At 34.2% G+C, this 14,022-nt stretch overlaps 2 protein-coding genes across 2 annotated transcripts; both read right to left on the bottom strand.

The window, feature by feature from the left end:
• Window positions 1–4,015: 4,015 nt before the first annotated feature.
• On the bottom strand, window positions 4,016–7,270 carry LOC129351394 (butyrophilin subfamily 2 member A2-like). Its single transcript, XM_055020261.1, has 6 exons — window positions 7,045–7,270; window positions 6,553–6,641; window positions 5,829–6,170; window positions 5,231–5,518; window positions 5,032–5,151; window positions 4,016–4,913 (listed from the first exon to the last, which is right to left on the bottom strand). Exons 1-6 carry the CDS (start codon window positions 7,056–7,058, stop codon window positions 4,420–4,422), a joined length of 1,347 nt encoding a protein of 448 aa, XP_054876236.1. The 5' UTR covers window positions 7,059–7,270; the 3' UTR covers window positions 4,016–4,419.
• Window positions 7,271–7,912: 642 nt separating this feature from the next.
• On the bottom strand, window positions 7,913–10,410 carry LOC129351426 (uncharacterized). Its single transcript, XM_055020286.1, has 4 exons — window positions 10,335–10,410; window positions 9,808–9,963; window positions 9,178–9,276; window positions 7,913–8,909 (listed from the first exon to the last, which is right to left on the bottom strand). Exons 2-4 carry the CDS (start codon window positions 9,953–9,955, stop codon window positions 8,557–8,559), a joined length of 600 nt encoding a protein of 199 aa, XP_054876261.1. The 5' UTR covers window positions 9,956–9,963; window positions 10,335–10,410; the 3' UTR covers window positions 7,913–8,556.
• Window positions 10,411–14,022: the final 3,612 nt, after the last annotated feature.

Genomic DNA, 14,022 nt, shown 5'->3' with positions numbered 1-14,022 from the left:
CCTACTGCTTGTTTTTCCCACCATCATGTTTTCCATTGAGATGGAGTTTATAGAGTAATGTGTGATTTAATTTGGGTTTTCTGTGTAACTGAAAACATTAAGTGTTGTCACCAGATCACCTGCTACTGCATTTCTGGAATAGCAGGTTTGACATTTATTTATTCCATATTTCTGTCTGCAGCTCTTCAACTAAATCCTGATTGTAGAACAAATACATATCAATAGTTTTCCTGTCTGTACATTGATCAGAGTCATGCTGAATTGATTGTCTATTTTATCTTTTCAATTCATAGAAGAAGGAAACCTGTTGCCCTTTATACCCCATGGGGCTCAGTACTGCCCCCTATCAGTTCCTTCTGCCTCACCTGCATATTTATAGCCAATCTGAAGGTAATGAAAAGTTTACTTTATTTTGGGGGATTGTAGTAAAGGGGCTGAATACAGACGAAACCATTGATCATATTTTGCTTCAAGCTATGTGTTGAGTTAAAGGAGAGGTGAAAAGTTTTGGAAATTATTTTGGACCAAGAGAAATTATAGAGACAGTTGATTTTTAACTGATTAGTTTCTACATAATATTCAAAATAACATTTAGATAAAAACAATCTAATAATAAAACAAATTATTTCACTTATTTTGATAAATATGAATCAATGACAAAATACTGTTAAGGTAAATATGAATATTGGGACTTAACTTACCTTTAAAAATAAGGATGATCCCAATGGTGACAGAGGAAGAAAATGCCACTATGCAAACTAAAATAACAACACAATGTTATTTACTTTAAAAAATGCCCAGAATAAATTAAGTCTAATTTCATTAAGAACAAGAAATCCTCTCTGATTAAAGGTTAAGCAGATTATTCACCCTGAGGGCAAAGGTCACTTACATATGAGTGGATGAGGAGAAGGATGACAACAGGAGGAGGGACAGGTGCAATTAACAACACAACTAAATATGTTGGGATTTATTTCATCTTCTTCAACTTGGTGCATAACCTGAACCTTTTAAAAAACAAAAAATTCAGTTCAAATTTCAAATGAGTTGAGAGATTTGAAAATGTTATCTTTATATACCACATCAGGTTCTGGTTCAGTTTCAGGTTCAGGTTCAGGTTCAGGTTCAGTTTCTGGTTCAGGTTCAGTTTCTGGTTCAGGTTCAGGTTCAGGTTCAGTTTCTGGTTCAGTTTCTGGTTCAGGTTCTGGTTCAGTTTCTGGTTCAGGTTCAGGTTCTTGCTTCATCTTGTCCAGAACCTCCTGCTGATCCTCTGCTGATGGTGACATAAGGCTGAGCTCTTCCTGGTTTACCTGAGAAATAATGTGAATGAGGAGAACGATGAGAACAAGGAGGGAGAAATATTCACTGAAGAATATAACTGGATAAGATGAGATGAGTTCATCTTTTTCAATTTAGGTCATATATTCAGATAAAAAAGGAAAAACTCCATTCAAATTTCAAACAAATTTCAAACAAGAGATTTGAAAGTGTTATATTTACATACCTTCTCAGGTTCTGGTTCTTGTGTCACCTTTTCCAAAACCTCCTGTTGTGATGGTGACATTCGGCTGAGTTTATAGTTTTTTACCAAAACATCTTTTGGATAAAAGTCTAAGTCTAAGAAAAACAATGAAAAAAAAAAAATCTGAAATCTAAAACTAATCAGAGTAAAAATCCAATACAATCCATACTGAGATCATTTCAACATTTATTTACATTTATGTATATATTTATATCCATATATAAGACTTACATGTGAATGTGGTCACAGCCAGGACAGACGCAGCAACATAAATAGTTTTATAAAACATGACGATCAGGAGACCTGCGATGGTAAAAACTGTTACAACTTCAAAACAATAAAAGTATTTAAAGTTTCTAAAATGTGTCTGAAATCTGATAATCGTCTGTAAAATGTATATTTCTTAAGTTTTTAAATATTTATGAGAATCACTGCATTTGACAAAAACTTACTGTTAGAAAATTTTCAATTTCATTGTAAAATCCTGTAATTTAAATAATAAATATATAAATAAGAACTGCATAGCAAATTAAGAGACATTCATACCTGCTCTGCAAAGGAAAGTTGTTGAATAAACTCCAACATGAAGCAGTGGATCAAAGTGCTCTGATTTGAACTTTAACCTCTGTGCTCTGTGACGAACCAAGGCGTGTCCACGACAGTTTATGGTTTATTTACCATTATTTTGCACTATAGTAACATTGTGTAACATATACATGAGATGTATTTTATTCATAATAATACATTATAAAAGTTTAATTTTCTCACTACAGCAACATAATAACTAATTTGACCAGTAAAGTTTCAAACAGTTAAATTTCCAGTTCCTCAGACTGAGACTAGAAAACGGCGTCCGGCGCCTCAATCTAAATAAAACTGTTGGTTTTATTCACGTCAGTGAATAGACCATAAAAATTCTTAACCTAAACCCACACACACCTACACACACACACACACACACACACACACACACACACACACACACACACACACACACACACACACACACACACACACACACACACACACACACACACACACACACACACACACACCTACACACACACACACACACACACGCACACACACACACACACACACACACACACACACACACACACACACACACACACACACACACGCACACCCTCTCCCCCTCCCCCCCCCCCACACACACGGCTGTTTAAAGCAAAACTTTATACATACTCTTCTGTTAATCTCCAAGTATTTTGTTTAACAGAAAAGTAAAAACAAGATTAATCCTCAACATTTTAACTTTTATGAAACTAAAGTAGATTATTTAGTTACTTTTTCTAATAAAACAGAACAAGCTGTACTATATGAAGGAAACATTATTTTGATTTCATCTTAATAAAACTTGACATGATTATATACAAATATATGGTTTCTAAAAAAAAATCTAACTAGACAAAGTGGATTCCTAACTTTAATAGTTAATGAGACAAACTTTTGAGTCAAATTAAGACATTAAACGTTAGTAAATCTTACCGGTTGTGTTCAGCGTGAAGCCAAATCCTCTTAGTTCCTATCGAGGCCAAAGTCCTGTAATAAAGAAATGGTTTAACTGTCCTGCTTTACAAAGGTGGACACCACACCTTTTATATCTGCAGTGTTGCTTTATTTCCTGTCATTAAACCAGAGGATCAAATGTTTTCATTGGTTCACTCTGAACCTGCTGAGAAAAACACTTTGATTCAAATTAGATTAAACCGGTTTCTGAATCTACTTGCATATCAAATAAAAAAGTCAAATTAGCTTTTAATATTAAGATAAAACTGAAATTAAAATCTATGACTTTGAAAAGCTAGTAAACAACATTTTAAATAAATGGTTTAGCAACTAATTAGTAAAGTTTCTCTATTATCAGCAATAAAATACACAGTTTGACTTCAGAATCTTTAACAGACATTTTTATGAATATTTTTATTAATTACTGGTAATTTAAGACCAATCAGGAGTTTATTTCAGTTAAATTTGATTTTATCTGAGCTGATCAAAGTGAAGAAGCAGCTGCTGATTTATTACAGCTGGTTGTTAACAGCAACACCAGAGTTTCAAGAACTGACTTATTTATAACTAGAAATGTTCATATCATCATAAAACCTGTCAGGTTTAACCTCCATAACTGTTTTCCTCTTTCTGCATGACTTTAGAAAACAACATTCAATATTAACCTCCAATTGACAGCTTATCATTTTTACTAAACTGAAAGAAAAGCTAAAATTATTCTACATTGATGTGAAACTGATGAAGTAAAACAGAAAAGTCTGAGGAGGCTTTATGATGTTATTCATGGTAAAAAACATTCAAATTTAAATATTAATTTTAAAAAATCTCAGGATGTGATGTTAGGTTTATTTAAAAAATGATAAAAATTTCAGAATGTTTTGTTTATTTTTATGTGTAATAACTGCAACATTTTACATGTTTTATTTCTGAGTTTCTCATCAATGAGAGGACAACCACTCAGTGGAAAACAAAATATGATTTATTTATAACTAAGAAGATACATTGAAAAAAATCAACATTATTTAAACAACCTTCCAGCAGTGAGTTTATTCAGTATAAATCAAATTACACAATTGTCATTGATTTATTTTGAGATACATTTCATGAGTTTTTTCATTTAATTTAGTAAATACAAAGTTCATAAAGTTGATTGTCATAAATTGTCATATTTTTGGTGCTGTTAGTATTTTGTCCTCTCAGTTTGCTGCAGTTTTTTCACTGAATCCACATCTAAACTTTAGTGACAGAAAGTCTCAATGTTTGCAGTAAATCTGCTGAGTTTGAACTTGATGAAATGTTTCTTTCATCAAAATGTTGCAGAACAAATGAAAAGTTCATTTATTTCTCTCATGACATCAGATTTACTCTTATGTCACTTTTTGACCAAGTTGTTTTTTTATTTCATTTTTATGATTTTCTATCTCCTGTTTTCTCTCCGTCAGTTTCTTAATTTCATCGTTTGTTTTCTTTATTAGTTTATCTGTCATAAATCCAACTTCTTGATGGTTTTGCTTTATCTTCATCATTTTCTCTTTGCTCTCCATTATAATTGTCTTCAGCTCTAAATATCCTTTTGCTTTTTTTTCCATCATGTTTCCTGTCTGGTTTATTTCATCATCAATAACCTTAAACTTCTTCTCATCCTCCTCCATCGTTTTTGTTGCCTCCAATGTTTGATCATCAAGTTGTTTTTTCTGCTCCTTTAGTTCCTCTGACATCTTCATTAATGCTTCAATCTGCTGATCAATGACTTTCTGTTCCTTGTTGCTCTTTTTTATCTCCTCCTCTAGTTTTGCTGCTGTGATGAGGTTCTGTTGATCTTCACTGACTTTCTGTGCGACTTTCTTTAACTTCTTGTTTTCTGTAGAAACAAGATGTGATACAGATTGTTAGTGCAGATCCTACACAAAGAATAAAAACAGTTTTCCTTTAAGATTGTAAAAGTTTTAGGTTTCTCCACATATATAAATCATACTCACTCTTTTTGTTTTGTTTCTTCATCCAAATCATAAAAGCGACTCCAAGAACCAACATGATGACCAAAATGACATTGAAGCTGATAGAAACGGAGCAGCTGGACTCATAAATGAAGAAATCATCTGAAACGTGACCAAACACAGAAACAGAACTGTTACTGAAATAACTGGACTATTAATGGTTAAATGTTTTATTTTCTACCTGGAACATGAATGTGTGTCTCTCTGCTCTGGTTGATGTCTCTCTGCTGGACTCTGCAGGTAAAGTTGTTGTAGTTTCTCTTCTCTACAGTCACTCTGCTGCTAACGGTGTAAACGCCATCAGGATCGGAGCTTTTCTCTGCAGGTCCAGCAGACATGATGTTTCCGTCTGCGTCCAGCCAGAGCAGCTCAGGTTCTGGATACCAGCCTGCAGCGCTGCAGTCCAGCATCACTCCACTGCTGCTCACATCCAGTCCAGATAAACTGACAGCAGGTGAGGAGACGGAGCCTGGTGATCACAGGACAGGGAAGATTATGCAGTAAAAATATGTCCTGCAAGGTTTTAGAGTCACATCAAATTCAGCATTTTGATCTTAATATTGATTGATAGTTAAATGCTTTTACTGTTTGTTTTGTGCCACGTTGTACATTCATTTGACTGAATAGCGTTCTTCTTCTTCTTCATTTGTCATTTACTTCTAGCATAATTTCTTTCTACTTCATGTGTCTCAATGTGAACCAGTTTGGTTTTAATAAGACTGTAACCAGTCCTGGTAAGATAAATGTAGGACTGGCTGTTTATTGTTTGGTTCACTCACCAACAATAAGATTGATAAAATATTCTGTTTTCTCTTTTGGGATGTAACATCTGTATCTTCCGTTGTCAGAGTGTCTCACATCAGACAGCTTCAGAGAAAAGTTTCCGTCCTTCAGTTTGTCATTGAACAGCGACGTTCTTCCCTTGAACAGTTTGTTTTGGTCGGCTAAATATTCCTTCTGGTTGTGCCAAACATGCACAAATCTGGGTTTTAGGTCTGGCCTGCCCCACTCCACTGTGAACTGAGTCGGGTCCAGAGGAGGGTCCACACGATGCGGCAGGACGACGTCGTCCCCCGGCATCGCTCTGATTGTCAGAGGCAAAACCGGCTCCTGCGACTGACCTGAGAATCACAACATTTACGATTTCAGGATGATACTGGTGACAAATTCTCAAAAACAAATACTTTTTCTGCATATTCTGTATATTTGAAACCTTATTTTGTCTGAGCCTACAAGCCTGAGAAAAAATACAAGTTTCTACATGAAAAATCTGCTACATTACTAACAAAATATCAATACCAGCTGCATTGTGTTTAAGATAAAGTTTGATTGTTTTTTATCTGTGTTCTGCAGAAACTCATCACTTGTCAGAGCTGAAACTTACACACCAAGCTTAATTAGACTTGCATGTCTAAATAAAGTCTGAAGTTTTTCTTTATGAAACTAAATTTGTCCCCAAGTTCATGTCTGAGACCTGAAACTTCATTCCTGTAAAGATGTTACCTTCACTGAGGTGAATCAAGATAAATATGCTGATAAAGAGACCAGAAATGAATCCATCTCGGTTGTGAATCATCCTGGAGACTCGAAAACTGAAACACACAGACAGAAACTTAAAGCTTGGAAATATATTTACTAACAAACAATGACAATCTGTTTATTGATTTATTGTTTTTCATGGATTTGACTAAATTTAAAAACTTTACAAAGCTGCATATGAGTTAAATGTACTGCCACAATTTCTTTGAGAAATTTTATTCTACACAGAAAATGTCTGCATGACTATCAGACTTGAACATGTTGACGTTTTGCTTCGACTTGCTGAAGCAAAAGTTTGTCCTTCAAGCTGCCGTGATTTTATTGCCAGCTCCAGAAACGTACATTTTTCTATTATCATAAAAACAAGCTTCACATTGTACTATTAACAGTGTATGTAAACAAATAGGAAGTTATGGGAAACAATAAGAAATGAGAGAATAAAATGAATGAAAATACCTTTTTAGTGACATTCTAGTTCCTCTTTTCGCTGCGTTTTGTGGTCAAAGTCCTCAGAATGACGATGTTTCAATAAAGATTATTCTCATACATTAGTTGATGCTCAATGAACTAATACAAAATGTTTTAAATATTTTTTAAGTCAAATAGAAACCATGCTAACACTCATAATTATCTCTAGCGATGTGAAACCAAATCCTCCGGAGAATATAGTGCAGATTCACAGCAGGATTCATAGCCTGGATATTGTTTTATTACTGTGAACAGAGCAAAACCTGGTTAATATTTAATCACAACATCTGAACATGAAAAACGGAACTTTATGTATATTTATCACATTTACTGAAACTTTAACAGCAATGTGGACATGATGGTATTAAAAATATATTAATGTAATGTTTTCATTCTCTACACAGTAAGAAATGTTTTCAAGTTTAAGTTTGGAAAAAAAGCTGAAATTAATGCCGACATTTTGTAGCAGCTCATAATTCTGTAGTTAATGTTTAATCTCTTCAAGAGGAAAGACTAAAGTCTGACCCACCACACCTTACCACACCTTACCACACCTTATCACACTAAATCACATTTCATTTAAAAATACAAGAAATTACACACAATATATTTTTATCTTTCTAATTATATTATTTCTAATAACTTAAAACTGTTACTCAGTTTTTAGTAAAGCAAACACCTTTTTGACATTTTCTGATGCACATTTTCTTCATCTACTTTAAAAAAATACACACAATTCCCAACATGGAGTATGTTTGTTTGTTTATGTTTTTATTACAAAGAACATAAAAAAACATGACAGTTAATTTCAAGAACTAGCTAAGAAACATAAACCAAATAAATCAACTGACACTGACAGACCTAAATGATGAATAATGAAAATAATAGAGCAAAAATAAAAAACACATCAAATCTAAAAACAAACAACAATGATGGCATAGTTACACTGAAAAAGAAACATTAATCAGATTACTGATTACTCCTTGAAAAAGTAACTTAGATTACTGATTATTTGATTTGGAAAGTAACTAAGTTACATTAAAAGTAACTTCTTTAGTTACATTCAGCAGCTGCTAACAACAACAACAACAACAACAACAACAACAACAACAACAACACTCCTCCACCTCTGACCAGCTGAGCTAAACTATCCTACATAATGATGAGTTTTTATCAAATTAAAAAAATTACTTATTTTTACCAAAATCAAGAATTGATGAGTTTTAATATTCTAATGTTTTTCAAAATCAATATGCGTAAAGATATATTTTCCAGCCATTTTTTTTTTATTTTGAATTGTTGATTTTATTTGTTATAAATCAACACTTAATTAAAGTTCATTAAATCTTATTTGTTTATCTTGTCTGAACTGGATTCATGATTTTTTCAAAAACAATTTTAATTCCAGTAAAACCCAGAAAGTAAAATAACAATCATAGTAAATTAAATAGTTTATTGTAGTTTATTATAGTTACATTATGATCTTCTTTAGATGCTGTTTTAAACATCCTCCTTTGTACCTGTTTGGGTTGACAGCAGCATCTCTATCGGTTCCAGGACTTTCTCTGTGTTTAATATCTGCCTTTCACAAAGTTTCTTGTTCTCATCCAGTTTCCACTGAGACGTCAGGAGATCCTCCTTCCTCCTTAAAAACGACTCTTTGTCCTCAGTATTTCCTTCATCTGTAATTTTAGTTTCCTCTGACTGAAGCTCTTTTTTATTTTTCCTCCTTTCATTCTCAACTTCTTTAAGTTTTTCTACATGTTGATGTTTCTGGTTCTCCAGTTCTCCTTTCACGTTATTCATTGTAGTTTGTAGTTTATCATTTTTCTTCTTTAGCTCAGCATTTTCACCTGTTGGCAAAAAACATGCAAACTGTGATACAAAACATACAATAATATGATTTATTTTTTCTTTGATCTCTCCTTCACTATTAAACTTTATAGTTAATGATGAAATGTAAATTAAATTAAGTTAGGCTAAAATGTAACAAGATAACAATATAACTACAACATATTTTTCATAAGTTCAGATTTTTAATTGTTTCTAACTTTAACTCCAGAAACATCTAAATGTTGTAAACATAATCCTTTTAATGTGCAAGTTGTTATTTGACTTCACCTTGTATTTCCTTCAGTTGCTCCTTCAGATCAATATTTTCTGTATTTAACTGCTTATTGTCATGTTGTAATTGATCATTTTTCTTCTCAGCATTCTCACCTGTTGGCAAAAAGGTTGTTACATATTTTAATACCACATAAACAAGTTATTAAATCATTCATACATCCAGCAGCCGTTTGCTTTTCCTCTGCTTCAGCATTAAACTGCATTTTGCACAACAATACGCTACAGTTTAATCCGATAAAAGCTGCTGAGGGATTTTCTCCTGTAGTATTTGATTTTCTTTATTCTTCAATAACTTCTCGATGTTCAGATGCTGATGAGCAATGATTTTCTTTTCTGCCTCTGAATTCGGCTGGAATTGCAAGTTTTTTCTATTTTATTTAAAACATATTATTTTTAATTTTGTGAAATGCCCTGGAAGCAGCTTTTAAATAAAATATGTAATTATTATCACTATAAATATTTATTCTGCTACAAATAAGTTTTTTTTTTAATAAATGTCTCATAATGTATCAACTGGATTTGAAACTCATAGTTAGGTCTCAGAGACTTAAATAACATCCTACTCTTTCACACTTTGTTGTTAACAGTATTTGCCGTTATTACTAATAAATGACAATAACTTACATCTCTTTCTCCAGTAGAGAGCAGCAGCAGAAACAGCCAGTCCAGAAAAGCAGATCACAGCACAATGTTTTGATTTGATAGAAATAAACCAGGAAGAATCCAGGAAACGTGAGGCTGCAGCCCAACTGAAAGACATTTGGACTGTCATATTATTACCTGAAAAACAAAAAATCACAAACTGCATCATCAAAACCTGCTCAAAGAATCTATTGTTTCCTGATGAGCACTAGTCAAGTCAATTTATACTGACGTTGGTTTGAGTTCAAGAGCTTTTGGAAAAACTGGAATATCTACCGTTATTCTGTAACTGCATAAAACTTAAAAATATATCTTAAACATTTGCAGAAAGAAACCACTTTACGTTCATATAAATGCAACACATTATTCCCATAATCTAGCAAATAAAAAAATGTTTTTATTTAAATACATAACATTTTTCATAAAGTCAAAGTAAATTATTTTGCAAACAGACTAAATAAGCGTCTGAATAATGTTTGAAAAGAACATTTTACGTTAGATAAACTCACCGGGAGGATGCGTGTTTGATGGTTCACCTCAGACTGAACACTGAAGGGTCAAAGTTCTGCTATGAATGAATCGCTTTTACTTCAAGGGTCAAAATGTGCCAATATCACACATTTTTTTCTTTTTTGATGCTGTAAATCTGCAGTCCAAACTTGGACTGCAGGTTATTATTTTTGTTCTGAAAATAATTATGAACTGCAAGATTATACATTACTTTTTTCATGCATCTAAAGTGATTTTTTAGTCCTGCAGGTAAAACAAAGAACAAAGAAATGCTTTCTTGTTGAATCCAAAGTTCAGAATCACCTTATCTGAGCCTGACTAGGATAAAGTTTATAACAGCAATTAAACTTTTGATCTGTTCTCTAAAACTACAACTATTATTCTGATTGTAAAGCAGTGGCTTTGGCGGGTCATCTGTCCTGAATGACCTTCTTACTCTGGTGCAAAATGTCCTCTGCCTTCCTGTCCCTGGTTGATGTCCTGTGTCTCTCCTGCACCATAAAGTCCATCTCTGCATCCATCTGTTGGTTCCTGTGGGTCATTAGCTGCATTTCCATTAATTATAAAACTGCACAAATTAAAATTACAAACATAAATTTGCCTAATTGAAATATGACAATTTAAAAAAAAACTCATTTTAAAAAAATTTTGAGCTAGGATGAGGTTTTCCATTTTAAACAGGTGTAAATCGCAAAACTGCAAAACTTTGCATCATGTGATCAACAGCCAGAGGCCGCCGGCAGAAACTACAAAGAAAACAACACCAGGTTTGTTTTTGGTGCTTTTGGTGTTTTTGGACAATATGCAGTTTGCTCAAAGCAACACAGTTCATAAAACGTTGTGTCTTTCCAACATGTTGAACCCAAAAGCTCTTCTGTAAAATCAACAACTACAATTTACCCAAAATGCCGCAGACATATCCGCTCCCGAGTAGATCAGAGATTCATCGCTCCAACACCTGAGCAAGACGCAGCCGTCTCCTCTGATTGGCTGATAGATGGGTGCAAGAACTATGAATGTAAATTATGAATATATGTCATATAACCATACATTTGATCAACTTATTGAAAATCTTATTCACATGTGAGGTGTGTCCCATCAAATCCTTACTTTCAAAACAACATTTAAGTTTAAGAGCTGAAACCAGAACACACCCAAGAAAAGGGAGAAGTTTCAAAAATATTTATTAGAAATCACAATAAGATGGTATTAAAATGTTCCTATTTAGATCTGGTTGCACTGGTGGGTCTGCAGAGATGAGTGTCATCACTGAATGATAGCAAGGGGAAACAAAATGGAGATTTAGCAGGAACAGAGGATTCACCAAATCCTTCAGGGCTTCAGGGATGTTCAGTGAAAACTGAGATTATTGCATCCACCATGAAATTTTGTGTGGTCCAAAAGCAGTCCGGGGTCAGCCACAGGTCAAGGTCAAAGAAAGATAACCAGAGAACAATCAGTAAAATTATATTCAGTCTTTCTGTTTTTATACTGGAGCAACAATTGGAACTGTTATAGCTCCATTAGTTTTGGACATCTAGATGTTTCACGTCACACTGATGCTTCTCAAGAAAAGCACTAGAGGGCAGCATGGAGCTGTTTTCAGAGAGATCCTCTCACTTCACTTCATTAACAACATGGATTTCATGACAGGAAAATGCAAAACTCCGGCTACATGTATCTGGATTATCATAAAACAGAAGGCAAGTCAGTGATATTTCAGTCCCTGCTGAACTTTTCTATCTTCCTCTGTCAGCATCAGTGACCATCCAGACAGGAAGAGGAAGTTGTGAGCTGCATGTTGACTCGGTGTGAATGTGAGAGTCTCGTCATTCAGCATCGAGCATCATGGAGGTCACAGCTCTCTGCATCCAAATCTGTAAGTGTTTTTGTGACTTTTTATGCTGGTGCATTGTAAGTTTGGGTTCATCAGTTTGTTTTGTCTCTGCAGGGATGAACGTTTTCGCTCTGCTGTCCACAACGTCTGCTCAGAGCTTCTCTGGTGAGCTGCAAACTGTTTTAAAATGCTTTTATTTTACAGTTGTTTGTTTCAAATGGCTACAAATCAATCAAATCAATAAACTAAGTTAACTCTCACAAGCTGCTTTGTTTTTTAAGATATTTGCTGCTTTTATGTTGTAAATCATTCATTTCCTTCTTCCTCTTCCATCACAGGTTTTCCTATTATCATTCCTGATCAACTTCAGTTCTTTGAGTACCGCTCTGTCTCTGTGCACTGTCCCAGGGACAAACACGTCATGAAAAAGCTTCAAAAGTTGAGTCCAGCAAATGAGTCGAATGTCTGCAGCATCCCAGCTCCGTCCTGCACAATCGATCCAACCTTTGAAAAATACACTGGAGAATACTGGTGTGAAAATGATGAGGGCGAACGAAGCCTTGCTCTCAACATCTCTATTGAAGGTTTACTTACAATGGTTAAAAGGAAATGTTGTATTTTAAACATATTCTAATAAATACATTGGAGTTTCTTCAAATAGATGACAGAACATTTTACTGTCCTCTTCATATTTCTCAGATGGTCCAGTGATCCTCAAATTTACGGCCCAACCTGTGAAGGAAGGATCTGATGTGATTCTTCATTGTAAAAACAAAAATGATGAGAAACCGCAAACATGTGACTTCTTCAAAGACGGCCAGAGCTTTGAAACCACCTATGATAAGAGGAATGATCTGACACTTCAGGGCGTCTCCAAGTCTGATGAAGGATTTTACAAATGCAGCATTTCTGGAGTTGGAGAATCTGCAGAAAGCTGGCTGTCTGTCATCAAACCAGGAAACGGTAAGTAGATGTTACTGGTTTATGATGGGTTTATTTTTGTTCTTTGGAGCATTTGTTTATTTTAACACACCAAATAGAATCTGTTTACATTTATAGATATATATAAATATAAATATGAAACAAATAACCAAACATACTGTTGAAACCAGATATTTACGGACATTTAATAAAAAGACATAAGTGACAGAAAACTTTTTTAAATTCAGAAGTTTGCATACAGGGTTAGCATGTAGCATGTAGCATGTATGTGTTTTAAAATGTGTAACTTGTGTTAAACCTTTGGAGTTTCCCTCCACAATATTCTGATCGGTTAAATAACATATTTTGAGTTAATTTTAAGAAGTGGATGAATTTTAAGGTCCCATTTGAAACTTTCTTGTTTGACATGAAGAGGAAGGTCAACAGAAATCAGGAAGAGAATCGAGCAGCTGCTCAAATCTGGTTGATTCCTGGAAGACATTGATCTTCTGATGGATTTCAGCCTGTAGTTTATAGGCTGACATATAAATGTTTACACATACAGTGTGTGTCACTATGCCAGTGTACTCTACAAACTGAAGTATTTTAAACACCTTTATAACTTTTCGCTGTTGCATTATGGTGTAATTACTGCATGTTTGTTAGATTCTGATGTGGAGACGGAGCCTGATGTGGAGACGGAGCCTGTGCAGCATCAGGCGCCGGTGGTCACCATCTTGTTGTGCAGCCTGGCTTCTTTATTCTTCCTGGTGGTTGGACTGATTTTCTTCAAGCGACATAAAGGTACTGCTGAATGAAATATGTATTCTGAGTTTTTACACATTGAGTTTATTACCCCGTCTGATTGGCTGAAGAAAAAGATCTAGTGAAAAATTCACATTCAGCCATGATGATGAGTTTTATTCAAC

Source organism: Poeciliopsis prolifica, unplaced genomic scaffold, assembly GCF_027474105.1.
Source record: "Poeciliopsis prolifica strain line A6 unplaced genomic scaffold, Auburn_PproV2 SCAFFOLD066, whole genome shotgun sequence".
In the NCBI taxonomy this organism is placed as follows: domain Eukaryota; kingdom Metazoa; phylum Chordata; class Actinopteri; order Cyprinodontiformes; family Poeciliidae; genus Poeciliopsis; species Poeciliopsis prolifica.
The sequence above is the reverse complement of the archived record's forward strand: the minus strand, read 5'-3'. Positions and strand labels throughout refer to the sequence as shown.

Excerpts from the sequence above, each read along its gene's own strand:
- LOC129351426 (XM_055020286.1), bottom strand. The coding sequence starts at position 9,955 with ATGACAGTCCAAATGTCTTTCAGTTGGGCTGCAGCCTCACGTTTCCTG. Across the intron at positions 9,277-9,807 it reads TCTCTACTGGAGAAAGAGAT|GTGAGAATGCTGAGAAGAAA; the intron begins GTAAGTTATTGT and ends TTTTGCCAACAG. Across the intron at positions 8,910-9,177 it reads GCAACTGAAGGAAATACAAG|GTGAAAATGCTGAGCTAAAG; the intron begins GTGAAGTCAAAT and ends TTTTGCCAACAG.
- LOC129351394 (XM_055020261.1), bottom strand. Across the intron at positions 5,519-5,828 it reads TTTTATCAATCTTATTGTTG|GCTCCGTCTCCTCACCTGCT; the intron begins GTGAGTGAACCA and ends TGTGATCACCAG. Across the intron at positions 5,152-5,230 it reads GACACACATTCATGTTCCAG|ATGATTTCTTCATTTATGAG; the intron begins GTAGAAAATAAA and ends GTCACGTTTCAG.